Here is a 14,685-nt window from a genome sequence, read left to right as displayed (position 1 = left end):
GAAGGATCAGGCATGATCGATGCTTTGATCTTTTTGGATGTTTCACAGAGGAGAGCCAGCTCTCAGGTTGAAACCACATCCGGGTTTCTGCCTCTCCCCCTTGTAGCATTCACCAGACCGCTAAGGCTAGCACGCTAACTGAAACCACATTAAAGCAATTAGGAGTCTTATCAGAAATGCTACGGTTAATGGGCAAACCAAACAAAAACTGCAAAAGACTCAAAGCTAACATTGTGGACTGAACCCCATCCGCTGTATCTGTAAATCTATCTCTTTCTGAACTGCAGCCAAACCAAATACGATGAGGACACAAGAGCAGACACAGATATGTGCACGGACACACTGGAAATGCAATACACACAGGTTTGGGGCCAGTTTGGTGTTCTTGTGTTGCTCTCTGACTGATGTCCTGGGGGATGTGGAGAGGCAAAGCGGGGCTTGAGCTCCTCCGCTGCTCCTTTGTTTACCCTGATGGTTTCCAGATGCTAGCTAGTGATCGGAGGACTACGGAACGCTGGGGAGCAGCCCAGCAGTTTGGGGCTTGCGCAAGCAAGCCAGGATTAAGGCAGCTCTATCTGGGATACTTGAAAAACATGGCTTTGCTTTGTAATAGCTCTGCAATTTTCTCCAAAGGCTGAGAGAGTTTGAGAAAAGGGATTATGAGTTATCACTTTGTATGTGGTATGAGGATCTCATATATATGTAAAAGTGTCACAAACATTGTTCTCATTAATTGGGGCGACACATGCAAAGTACAATGACATCTTAGGTCATTAAGCGTAATTATTAGTCACAAAATGTAGACTTGGATTAATTACATCTGACTGTAGTTAACATATTGGTTTTAATCAGTAATTTGAATCCATGTTTTTTTAAACAGCGTCCAGCCTGTTACAGCATGACTACATTGTCTGTCTCTTCTTCGCAGACCCAATTGGGGGAGATTGTTTTTATAAACTGAGGTGCATTGTTCTTGCGTGAGAGCAAATTTATCACTTAAACAGCACACCTGTTCCGTCCGTCACTTTCAGCCTCAGACACTTTTCTTTACAGGCATTAGAAAGAGACAGCTGCACCAGCAAAGGAGCCGTCCAGAGAGAGAGAGAGAGAGGTGAGAAAGATGGCAGCGAAAAAGAGAGACGTGCAGAAAACAGTGGCTGTATTTAGAGCTTGTAGTGCATGGTGGGATTGATAAATAGTCCCCATAATGCACCTGGCTGAAGTTCTGGCATTGGGTCAGGGCTGTTTAGTCCAGCAGCGGAAACAGCCAATAAAAAAAAGCTTGTTCTGTGTGCAGTGAGACACAGCTGAGGTGGTGACAATGTCATTCCTGTGAGAGACTTGAAGCAGTGGCCATCTGCATGCCCTCACTTGGCCCTCAGTTCTGACTAACAGGCTGACATCCTCAGATCTTTATTCTGTAGTTGCTGTGATGTCAGATAACGCATGTAGTGATGGTCAAGGATATGATGATTTAACTAAGAAACAGTTCAGACAAAATAGACAGCTCCTCCTGACCAGGGTCAAAGAGTGCATATTTGTTCTCTTTCTTTCGTTTTCTAGGTGCCATGTGCATAGGATTAATGTAGTCTAATGTGTGAATGTTTGTGCATATTTTTCTGAATTGCCTTGATGTGGTCAACGCAAACCAAACTGTGCACTATGAACTGTTGGGCAAGTATTATTTTCCCCAAATGACCCGACAAACGTTTCTGCTCCTTCTGGTGCGGTCTGACAAACAACCTCAGGCAATTCCTTTTACAGTCTATTTCTCTTTGCTGAATGGGAGGCGTATGCTGTGACTCATTGACCTGTCTGGGTCTCAGTGATCATGTAACGCTACAGTGCGGTGATCGGAACATCAAATCATGCCAAAGAATCTCACATTATCATCATGAAGCACATCGAGCCTGTTTACTCTGCTGTAAGGAAGAGGCTTGGGTTAGATAAGACGCTCTCTAAGTTTAAGGTTTATGTCAGAAAATTCATAAATTAACTAATAAAGAAGTTTTTACAGTGCACTTAACGCCTTTATTTTTTTCTTTCGGAATCGGTACAATTCAGCAAACCATCATTGCTCTTCTCACATGTTTAGGTTTATTTGAAGAAATGTCAAACATTCAAAGAATCTGCCTTATTCATATACAGCTGAGCTGCCTGCAAAGACCCTGATCTACAAATACAGACTAGAAAATTGGTTTTATACAATTACAACCAACCATTTTCCAAAGCCCCAACATTGTTTTACCCACCAAATGCCTTGTTTTCTCATAAAAGCGGACAAACTGCTGGATGGCATGTAACATTTGCATAAAAACCCAAGCTTTACTGTCAGCACTGTCTCCTCGTATTTGTTGTCTGTGGACTGATGTGGGCAAAGTGGAGCCCAAAACAACTGTAGGTAGATGTCTCCTCTAATATATTGAGAGAGTATGAAATCTCATATCCACAACCTTGAAAGTAGCGGTCTCTTTTAGAATTATTCCTCACAGATTTGGCTTGGAAAGGATGTCTAATATTAAACCAAGGCTAACCTATCCTGTTGCTGGAGACAGAGGATTAAAGGTTCAGGTTATTTTGTCTGAGAGTATCCAGTCTAGTGTCTGTCCACTGGCCATTACTCTTAGTCTGGAATGTGAGATCAACACAAATGCAAAATCACCTTTAGGCCTCAGACTGTGGTCTGGACCACATTTTTCCAGTGGTCAGTAATAGAAATCTTTTTATGATTTACTCTGGAGCACAATTTTGGGAAAAAAATGATTTTCAAACAGCAATTTCAGAGTCTGATGCCTGGGCTGCATACCTTTTAATCAATTTCACAGTATTAACTCAATTGCCCTGGATTTTAAAGACATCGCAGTGGGTGTCGTCTAGACTGGGATCGCTCACTTAAACACACCTCTCTTTAAATTCTGTAATATACCTGCAATAGTGCAAATGCTTCAAATTCCTATATCATTTGTACAACACATGCGTCTTTAAAATTGACCCCCCAGAGAATAGTCTCTGCATTTCTCTACATAATAATGAGTTCAATCCACTGTAGTTGTGACCAGAGCTACAGCGGTTAGTTCACGCTGTTTTATCCCCCACCTTTCTCTCTCTCTCTCTCTCTCGGTCTCGGTCTCTGCAATGTATGGCCTAATTGAAAGCAGAGCAGCTATTTTACGATGGTTCTCAGTGTTTCTCGTGTTCTTCCCCTATGGAGGACATCTGCTTTGGATTTAGATTTCCTCCTCCTTCTCTCTCTTTCTCTCAGTTTCTCCTTCCCTTTCTCCACCCTCCTGAGAGGGGCTGATTGGAAGGTCTCTCCACAGTTGGCTCAGGCGACTGTGGAACTAGTTGTATTCGTCCACTTTTCTTTTTCTCCTTGTGAGTGTGTGTGTGTGTGTGTTTGTTTGGTGGTGGCAGGTTTTTAGACCCCCTTAGTTACAGAATCCTTGAGGAGCAGGAGGCTGTTTCACATTCAACTCTGACATGAATTCCTCCTCAATCTTAATGAGCTTTCTCCTGTTTCTGTTCATCTTGTTCTCTTGTGTCTCATTTTTGTCTCCCTTTATGTTTTACTGTCTCTTGCACAGCTCTGTTTATTCTATTTAATGCAGTTTGTGAGCTCATTAATCCCGCGATATGAGCCAAAGAATGATCTGTGTCCTTGTAGCAGGGCTAAACTCTTGAGTGGGAGTAGTGCAGGAAACCGTGCGCCGAGACGTTCCAGTTGTGTCTCAAGAGTGCATGAAAACCTGTGGATGTGGAATTTGTTGAGTGTGTGTGTGTGTATTTGTGTCTGGTGTTAAAGGGGACACCATTGTGTGTGGCCATGTTTTGCATAGAGACTACATCAGTGAATGTGGGTATCACGTGTGTGTATATGCTTCATTTAACAGTTCACTGACTCATAGTGTGTGCGCATGTGTGTGTGCGATACGATGAGTCCCTGCTGTAATATGGACCAAAGGAGGATCTGGTCAACTAGTTGTGGTTATGGAGCTACACTATCTCCTCAATGGACACTGTCCTCCACACACACGCTGACCCTTATCTCAACACGCGGGCCTCTAGCCTCGGGGACACAAACAAACATTGACTAAATGCAAGCCGGCACTGTGAAAGCGATATGACAAACATTGCTCGCCGTTTCCTGGTACGGACACCATCAACAGATTAGCTGTTTCAAGGCTTTGCTTCCACTTTACGGACACCTAAAATGCTCTAAATGGCTCAGATGTGTCCATTTAGCTCTTTCCCTGCCACAAGCTTGAATGGCTTTATTTGTAGAGAGCAAAGGAAAACAAAACACATCCTCCCGTGCAGGCTCATCTTGAGAGTTGTGTGGTGTGATGACGCAGTTCCATTAAATTAGTCATTGTACTGTGTGTATTGTGAATGGTTTGTAAATGTTGCTTTAAAGGCAGCAAAGCGTGGTTATTTTCCTGGAAATCAAGCCTAACTAAAACATTTACTCAGTCATTCAACTGTTTATAGCTGATGGTTTTGATTTGTAATCCACTGCACCAATGTGAATGGAAAGACAGGCCCTGTATGTATGTATGTGAAGAAACCCAAAGCTTCCTTCATTAGCTGCTGCCTGAATCTGGGGCCATATTTTTCAGTCTGCTTCTGCAGGCAGGGGTGGCACAACAGTCCTGATGTTATTGTGACATTTGTTCCCACGTGTTTGGGTGTCCATTGGAATGTGCAATACCAACTGTGGCTGTAAGGTTGATGACTGCAGAACCAAAACTCGCTTTTTATGTAAGACCTCCAACAAGGCAACATGTTGCAATGGCCTGACAACAACTGACCACAATGTGAGTATAATCTGCACATTTATAACAACCAAATGTCCAAATACGTTCCAGATCACTTTGCAGTTGTGCAAACAAAATTTGCATGTGCAGTTTGTAAGGCAGAGGTGATGTATTTTACATAAGAAATTGGATCATGTATTTACAGTCATTAATTATTTTAATTATTGCTAATTGTTTCAATTAATCGATTAACTGACTGACTGACATTCAGTTTACTATCACAGATGAGAAAAGAAAAGCTTCAAATCCTCAAAATGGGGCGATGGAACCACTGAATGTTTAAAACGATTAATCAATTACCAAAATAGTTCATAATAAATAACATAATTTTCTGACGACTAATTGATTAATCTTCTAATCCTTTCAGCTCTACGTTTATACATATACACCTTTCTTGCATTTGAAAACTACACTTAGGAGTTGACAGACCAACCTAATCATCTACATTGCATCCACTTTTTCATTTCGTTTATATTGATGATCAGTTTGCTGCGCGCATTTTAATAGCATCTTCACATTGATAATTGATTGCAAAGGGAGCACTCAGCTGCAGACCGAGCGTGACGTGCAGCCAAAGGCCAAGGCCAGACTCTGGAAACAGCATGGAGCGAGAGAGGAATGGTCATGAGGAGGATGAGTGCTGTTTCTTTCCTGCTGAGTCCTGGCTGCAGTGTTGGGGAGAGACTTTCTACATTCGAACAAACAGCTGTGATGGGAAATCTGACTATGTTCATTTCCAAATGAATAACGAGGGTTAAGGTTAGACCCCCTGGGTAGTACACCTGGCACTCTAATCATAGTTTATTTCTAAACTTCAGAATAGATTTATTTTATTTGATAAAATAGTGGTTAGTCTTAGGATGCAGCAGAAACGTCGGAGAGTGAGAATGGCAACCTGTTAGGACCATATTAACTAGATAATTTGTAGGAGAGCACCCAAACAAAATGTTGCCATGGCATTGTCTTTGAGATTGCCCATTGATTGCATCAAGACAGCCCTGTCAGTGTGTATAGACTGGTGTGCTGCAGGCAAGCAGAAGTCAGATTTTCCAGCCTGCGTGCTGTCACAGTGGGAGATGTGAAGCTAACAGTGGGGTTGAGGTCATACTGTTGAGGGGCCAGATTGAAGCACAGCCGCTCATACTTAGGGTTGGCTTGTTGGTGCTGATGCAAAGTGCTGACGTCTGTCAGGACTGTGCCAGATGCTGCTGATTAAAGTTTCTATTACTCACACAAGGGCTGGGACAAAATCAGGGAAGACCAGGGATACAGATTGTACCCGTCCTCTCATTCCCACTGCCCCGTACTCCCTACATCCACCCTGGAATCTGCATCCAATGTTAAAGTGATTATGAAAACAATCTGCAGTCTTGCAGCGGAATCAGGAGTGAACTGGACAGGTCTGATTTCACTTTGAATGCACAGCCTTTCCCTAACCTTCTGGAAAGCTGCCATCAGTTGAATGCTGTGCATTAAGATTACTTCTTTCTGTCATATAAGATTTCCATCTGTGCATGAAAGCATTTTTAAAGTTTGAGATAAAATAACACAATTCCGAGACACTGTATTTGCAATGTTTATCTTTATGGTTAACTAAAATAACCACTCCCATGTTGATTCTGACTGTCACTAGGCAAATGCAAGTTCTGGGAGGATTTTTCTCCTCTTTTTTTTTGATGATGATGATGATGATGATGATGATGATGATGATGATGATGAAACTTTAAATTGGTAATGACAAGCTCTGACAAACTTACTAATCAGTGTACATTTGGGTTTCTTTTGGCAGGATGGAGGACAGTTTGTAATTTGTCCTTTCGATGAGATCAGCAGTTTGTCTTATCCCCGATTGCTGTTATAGTGGCCTAAATAAAGTTGCCAAAGTGTAGTCATTGAAGCAGCCCTTCCCAACAATATTGCCCTAAGGCTAGTGCTTTTTCATGGCTGACTGACTGTTCATAATCATTTCCTTCATGAGAATCAGAGGAGTAATTTTACACAGCTGTAATGGAAGTAAATGTCAATTACACAACCACATATAGTGCCAAAGTTGTGTGTAGGAGTGTGCTGTATGATGAAGTTGGATATATTAGCACAACGGTGGACACACCCTATTGTCAAAGCTTGCCATCCATTATTGTCCAGCTAAATGCAAGAGCTTCTATTAAATCTGTCATTCTGACCTCACTGCACAACACAGTATTGAATAAAAGAGAAAAAAAGACACTTTCTGCACTCCTAAAGTTTTATTAGATGCTCTTCCCACACAAGCATATATTGTATTCACGTTCCTTTGTTCTTTACAGGCCAGACCCAAAGGGGAAGGGCTGACACCCTACCAGGGGAAGAAGAGATGCTTTGGAGAGTACAAGTGCCCCAAGTGTAAGAGGAAGTGGATGAGCGGCAACTCCTGGGCCAACATGGGACAAGAATGTATCAAATGCCACATCAACGTCTATCCACACAAACAGGTACTTCAACCTACAGTATGACATTCACTTTCTGAGAATTTGGAGTAATGTCTTAAGTAAGTAAAAAACATTACTCATACTCTCTGTTGAAGTGGTGGATTGGACCATTTTAACCAGTTAACAGAGTCCAGATTCTGGTTTGCCTGGCTGTGTATTGTCTTGAGGATATTCCAGATGGCCTCAAATAAAATAAAAATCATACAACTAACAATCTGGTAATACACCAGCACTGACTATACTAATTACAATTCCCAACTAAAATAAGTTTGGAGTTATTTACTAAATGTCATCAAATCTTAAAACAAATATGTCTTTATTAATGGCTCACAGACACAAACTAACTCTGGGGTAATTAAGGCTTACAGCTGCAGAAATTCCTCTCACATTTAATAATACGAAAAAGTGAAATCATATTAACCAAGATCCTGTGGAGTGTTTTTCCAAACGCTCAGAGGGAATTAACGTGCTGGTGAGTTGTCTGTTCGGCTTAACCTCGAAATGTTTCCTAACAGCCTGTTGACTATAGAGATGGATCAGCTAAGATGGAATCCACTCTGTTTTCTTCAGCTACAGATATATTTATCCTCAACACTTCATCATGTAATATTTATGCTTTTCCACATTCTTCCAATTCCACTTCCTGAAATAAAAGTAGGATTACTGCTTGAGGCCCTGATCGTTCTCTGAATACCACGATGACCATGACCCACTCTGTTAACACGTAAAATGAAGCAGGAAAGGTACGCCGCTCAATAAATTTACCCCGAACTTCTGGCCAGGAGTTGCAACATTCACAAACAACGGAAAGTTCATGCATAATTTATTCTAAATCTATTGCTTATTCATTTTGCATCTTCATCAGTGTGACATCTTAACCAAGAATATTAACTAAACCTTTAAAAAGCATGGATGGAAGACTGCATTCACATTGCCAGTTCTTAAGTATTTCTCCACTTTATTCCATTGAGTTCACTGGTAAGAAAACCTCACTCTTTTCTGCCTCTGTGTCCTGTGGCAAAGCTACACACAGGCAAGTAAATTCCCTGCATTTGCAATGTCACACACTTAACATATTCCCCTAACCTCCATGTCCTCAAGTATCAAAGAGCTCAGGCTCTCAGCGCGGCTTCTTTCCTCCCTGCGGATTCCCATGAAAACCTGAATATGTATTTTCCAATCCCATCCACATGCATGAAATATTTGTCCCTCTTAGATGGGAAATATAGTGCATTTGGATGGTCGATGGAAGGAATGCTTTTTTAAAATAAACTATGTGAACTTATTGCCCCTTTAGCAGACAAGCTAACAGCCATGCTAACTTACACTTAAAGTGAGTTAAATTATATTTAGCAAGCTTGCTAGCTGAGAGCTTTTTGCCCTCTTTAATAACTCTTTATTGAATGAAATGATGTACATTCCTGAGATAAAAAAATGCCATGGAGTAAACGTATACAGTAATGGGAAAAATAGAAAGAAGCTCTGAGAGCTATTGCGACTGACTAGCCCAAACATGTTCCTGGCTTGCGAGCATGCTAGCTCTCCAATTAGTTCGCTAACTAGGCCTGAGAGCATTCGCTATGTCACCAAGCACCTAGCACAGCCTATTTCATGAAGACATGCAAATGAATTTTGCTGTGTCACTTTGTGTTGTTTCTGTTGTTAGATCTTCCTTTCTAAATGGAAAGAGTGCTGCTCCAGCTACAGAACAGGCTTCATTGAGCTTGAGTTTCTTGCTCAAGGACACACAAGATACCTGCAGCACAGGGGCTTGAACCCCATAAAATATACATGACATTTTCCAGCTTTCCACAAGGACCTAATGGCTTTGACGCACCAATAGTCAGGTCTCAATACTTCCTCAATACTACCTCATTAGTGGACGACTGAAATATCTCTTTATAGTGACCCATGGTAACCTGGTTTCCTTTAGTTAGACCACTAGGATTAAATAGCAGTTTTGTAAAAAGCTCTGACAAGAAAGTGAACAATAGATGAGAAATAACATTTTCCAGATGGATTGTTAAAACAACCTCCAAACCTGCTGACCCAGATAGATTCCCATTGTCCCCGATAACGATTCCAAGAAAGCCATTGCCGTAGCAGTTTGCTTATATTTCCATAAAGGTCATCACGATCAAATGCATACTAGATCTTTTTCCTTAATACCAGGTTGTTAAAATGTGCTGCAAGTTTCCAGAGCAAATGGTGCGTTGCCATATCTCTGCAACTAATTGTGTTTAGTACACGTCTGGTCTGTGAAGTATATGGGAGAAATGTTGGAGGCCAAAGTAGTTAGGCGTATAGCTGAGTTGAAACTGGTGCCAAATTAACTGCTTGCAAAACACAGAGGTTTATGCTGTGTGTGTGTGCTGCTTGGTTTGCTTTCTTTATTGTTTAATATGACTCATTGTTGATCCTCTGTTTGTATCCTCAGCGCCCTTTAGAGAAGCCAGATGGCCTGGATGTTTCTGACCAGAGTAAGGAGCACCCGCAACACCTGTGCGAGAAATGTAAAGTCCTGGGCTACTACTGCCGCCGTGTGCAATAATCGCCTTGATTCAGAGTCGGAGAGCAACATTTGCGTCCCAAGTCGTATTGCTCATCCTCCCTCAAGGCTGTCAACTACCACCCTGCCAAATTCACATCCAGGTTTCCCACATCCCCGCCCTGCACACATGGCGTCCTTTCTTCCTGACGTCTTCCCCTCCTTCTCTCAGAAGCCTCAAATATAGATGGTAGCTCTAACCCACCCTTCTTTCTGTCCCTCTTCTCAACCACCCGAGGAACACAGATTTTAGTCATTATGCTTCTTTTCCAGTGACAGTACTGAAGATAACATCCAGGAATGAGAGGAACATGTTAACTTAGGATCAATATCTATCTCTCGAAGTGCTCTTTTATCAAAAGCAAAAACCTGCCAAAATCAGTGACTTTTTTATGCCTCATGTATCAGAAACCACATAACCCCATTGATTCAAGTAATAACAGCGAATAATTGTATTGACGAATAAGCACCTGGCATATATTTCATTGGTGTCACTGACAGTATTGGTATCAATAGATTACCTCACCTTGGGGTTTGTTGGCTTTGTGTTTACAGAGATCTGCCTTCCATTTCCCTGTCAAGTGAAGTGTGTGGTAATGTGATGAACGTTTAACCCCGGCCTCTCATGACGGTATAATGTATACGAGGCCTTTGATGTCTTGCCGTATTAGGGTCAGCAGCACATCTTATTAACTGTGAATTAACTAAGGGACAATGTGCCATACATCCCTAGCTTACATTTGGCCTATTTATTTTCTTGTCGTCTAGTGTGCAATTTTAATTTTAACTGGGACATAAAGAAATGTGTTTGTTTTTTTGTAAGTTTGTATATCACATTATTGTGTAACTGCTTCCACGTGTCTTTAGAAACTACTGTAGGTTCAGTTTGCGTAGAGTCGCTTTAGATTTAGTGCGTTGCTAACACATAAGGTTTCATTAACCCTACCTAGAGTATTTTTGTTGCCACACAGATTCTCAGTGTTCTGTAGTGTTAGATATGTATAGATGTTAGATAGGTAAGTTTATTTCAAATCACAAGAAGGTCAACTGAGAAGGAGCTGTAGGAAAACAATAGTTTCAGAAACAATAATCTAGCCATCCACACAGTTTCTTGCCAGTGTCCAATCAAACTGCTTTTCACAATTTGATTAGCATTATAAAACATGATTTTAGAGGTTAAACTGTTCACATGTAAAGCCTGATTGGACTGTAACCACAAATTAGTCAAATACAAAGGAGATATTTGTTTGAAAGGGATTCAGAAAGACATTTGAGTTCTCATTTTAGTGCCAATTGATGCCTGGCGGCCTCAGTGGAGTCTTGATGGAAACTTTTCAAAGGGTTTGCACCCTTCAAAACTATGTCCAATAGCTGATTTCAGTGTAAAGAGTGTCTAGAGGGAGGTGAAGCTTTGGGGAACTGCAATTATTTTCAGGTTGGTTGAGAGAAACAAAAGGATTTAATATAGAGGGGCTGATTTGTGATGCGGTGATGCTGAAGATTCGAGGATATAATGAAAGTGATGATGAATTAAGTTTACACTTATATTCATTTACATGAATGAATAAGAATATCAGTGCCTACTTTTACAAACCAATGTCTTTAAAGAAAAATAAGTACACCTCCTGTTTACATATATCACCATGCAGACCTAAAGCACTACAGAGGAAATTAATGTAGTTTTGACTATATAAAAAGCTTCCTTTCAAGAAACCTTGGTATAGGGATTGTGAAATATTTGTGTGTACTGTATTTCTAGCCTTATAAAAGCTGGTTTACTATATTTCATACTGTAACATACTTTATGTGCCTTTAAAAAGATTTAAATCATTAATAAAAGTATCAGGCCTTGTAGGCCATTTAAAATTGGGGAAAGACATGTGGGTAGAGGCTCAGAGTTGGAGCAGTATACGTGTGCATGTGGTAACTGTGATGCTCAGTAAGTTTAATGCAGGTTCAAGATGTGACAAAGGACAAGAAAATGATACAGTTCCTCTATTAACAGTTTGAACTGGCATGGTGGGCGTTCACTTCAAATGCAGTTTGCTGAGTTGGAGGCACGGGCTGAAACAGCATTTCCAGCTGGCAATAACAATCCTACTGTGGTCTGTTGTCATGGAATATCAACAAAGATGTTATTTCTCAGATGGTCCTCACAACAGAATGGAGTCGCACATGAAACTGTGGACCTCAATCTTTGTATTTTTAATCTATTGTAGTTATGTTTGTCCAAGGAACCATGGGTTTTGTTGAGAAATATACATGGTCACTTGCCTTAGTGGGACGGTTTGCAGTGGCTCATAATGGTACCTTACAGTTTGGGGAAATGTAACTAAATTCCATCTATAAAGTTAAAGGGGCACTCCAGTGATTTAGTAATACAGTTCCACAAAATCAATGCCTGAGATGTCCTTATTTTTTGTCCAAAAATGCTGGATCGTACGCTCTTGTCTCAGTCTCAGACAAAGCTCCACCAAAGCTACAGAAGACATACAACTGTTTTCACTGTCAGAGTAGAACGAGCAAACTGAACTTCATGAGTAAAACTGGTGGAGTGCCCCTTTAAAAGAAGGAAGCTGTGCATTTATACTACCACAAGTTAAAGATAACGTCTTTACATAAGAATCTTAGTGTCCACATGAGGCAGTAGCGAGATGGATACCAATGATGCCTTACGAACTAACCTCACAAAAAAGTAACAATGTTATTGTTATTGTATTATTCACAGAGTTCTGGCTGAATAGAAATGAGTAATCCTGTTAAGAGTATTATTCCGCCCAGAGACATGTTATGAAGAGGCCATTTTAAATGGCAAATCAAGAGCCAATGGAAGCAGTTGATACAATACATTTGCAAAAAAGAAATCTCTGCTTTCAGACGTAATGTCTTGAATTACATATACTTGACTTTTCTAGTACCTTTTCAGTTCAAATTTGTTATTTTCTATGAATGAGATGTGTATTTTGGATCACTTAATAGATGTTGAAAATTGTAAAGCAATCTGCAAAAACTCTTGAGTTATTTCCCTAACAAAGACAGACTGTTTTATGTATATATTTGATGGCCATCATTTTAAGGATAGGAGCTCTTTTAAAGTGTTATGCAATATTGAAGCTTTTATGTGTGAAGAAGGGCCTATTGCTGAGAAATAAACAAAGCTGGGAGTTTTTTTTTTCTTTATGTTTTACAATAATCTGAGGGGTTATCCTGCAGAAATATTTATGGAAAGATTTTTTACAACACTTTTTGTATAGAATATGCAACAAAGTTACACTAAGAAGGAAATATTGATGTCTACATAGAATACTATTAAAGAAAAGTTGGTACATAATTAATACCCTTTCGCAATTATAAGCCATTGTATTTCTGTGTTTTGTTTTATGATGTTATCAGTGTTGAATAACCCACAATGTTATTCAGTTGCTACATGTAACTAATTACGAGCTGCCATTTACATCCATACAGTCGCACGTATTCATTTTGTAAACAATATTATGAAGATATATTGTGTTAACATGCAGAAACCTTTTTTTCTTAAGTAGTGATGGATACTCACCACTGTACAAGCACATTAAACTGTGAGATGTAGTTTGCTTAAAGCAGCAATGACAAGAAACTATTATAAAATGTTAAGTGTTATTAGTAGCTTAGGGAGTGTATACTTTTGTCAATAAAGTGTGTGTGACAAAGAACTATTTTAGAGTTTGCATGTGCATGTGTTTGGTTTGGGATGAAATATTATTTTGTGCAATGTATACTTATTTAAATACTTTACAGTAGTTTGCTACAGTACATATTGTTTTTAACATTATCAGCAACTCCTGATTGTTATTAGTCCTGAAGTATTTCATTTACAACTAGTGTAGCCTCTATGAATAATACATATTTACTGAATGTAATGTGTTAACACTTATGTGGTCAATTTGGAAAGTTATGTTTGTATTATTTACTGTCTGTATCACTTGAGATGTTTGTAATGCAGTATTGCAATAATGTAATATTTGAAATTGGACAGAACACAGGCGTGAGGTAGGGAAGACGATGATTTTGGGAAACAAGGACAGTCATGGTTTCGAGAGTAGACCACAGGTCTGTTTTTCATGTCCATGAAACGGCATTCCAAAATGTGCCTTATTTAGTAGTTGGGAAAACATTTTAGTGCTTTAGTGCTGTCAAAGTTTGATGAATAAAAGTCATATTGAAGTAGGACTGCCTGGATTATGTGGTTTCATTTGTTTGGGCCCTTTGCTGAATTGTTTTTACCAGTAACTGGGAGGTGTTCACTGTGGAGTTTGATTTCAGCCAAAAGCAACACATTGTTTTCTGAGAGCTCCTGTCTGTATAATGTACATTACAGAGAGTGTATGTTTTAATTGTCACACTGTACAGTCTTTGAGTGCAAGCTTGAAGTCTTACACAAGACCAAAGTGTACAGATTATGATAAAGAGGTTTTTAATGGATTATTGATGGTCGTTGTGTAAAGCAGTAGAAACTCTTTTTTTCACTTTCCTGTGAAAGTGCTGAAAGATAACACACACCATGAGTTGACAGGACTTGATTTCAACACTTTGAATCACAGTGTGGACAGGAAAACCAAAACACACACACAGACTATAGGACACTAACTGACACAGGTGCTGTGTAATAAATGTAGACATTTACAGCCGAAGAACCAGCCTGTACCGGCTGTAAAGATGTCATTGTTTTGCATGTGTATTAAATGTTGGCCACAGCACTGCTGTCTTTTTCGAGCCAAGTTTCCATGCACAATATTGGACGTGCATTCCAAATAACTAAAACTAAACCAGAGGGTGGGGACCCAAATTATATCAAGTTTGTTACAACATCTCTAGC

At 39.9% G+C, this 14,685-nt stretch overlaps 1 protein-coding gene across 1 annotated transcript in view; it reads left to right on the top strand.

Annotated features, from left to right (window-relative positions):
• zcchc24 (zinc finger, CCHC domain containing 24) overlaps positions 1 to 14,039 on the top strand; it is a 33,124-nt gene extending 19,085 nt beyond the window's left edge. Inside the window, exons 3-4 of the mRNA XM_046071035.1 lie at positions 7,121 to 7,285; positions 9,720 to 14,039. Of these exons, the coding sequence (XP_045926991.1) occupies positions 7,121 to 7,285; positions 9,720 to 9,833 (279 nt within the window). The 3' untranslated portion in view covers positions 9,834 to 14,039. The remainder of the gene's footprint in view (positions 1 to 7,120; positions 7,286 to 9,719) is intronic.
• Positions 14,040 to 14,685: the final 646 nt, after the last annotated feature.

Source organism: Micropterus dolomieu, linkage group LG15, assembly GCF_021292245.1.
Source record: "Micropterus dolomieu isolate WLL.071019.BEF.003 ecotype Adirondacks linkage group LG15, ASM2129224v1, whole genome shotgun sequence".
NCBI classification, from domain to species: domain Eukaryota; kingdom Metazoa; phylum Chordata; class Actinopteri; order Centrarchiformes; family Centrarchidae; genus Micropterus; species Micropterus dolomieu.
The sequence above is the reverse complement of the archived record's forward strand: the minus strand, read 5'-3'. Positions and strand labels throughout refer to the sequence as shown.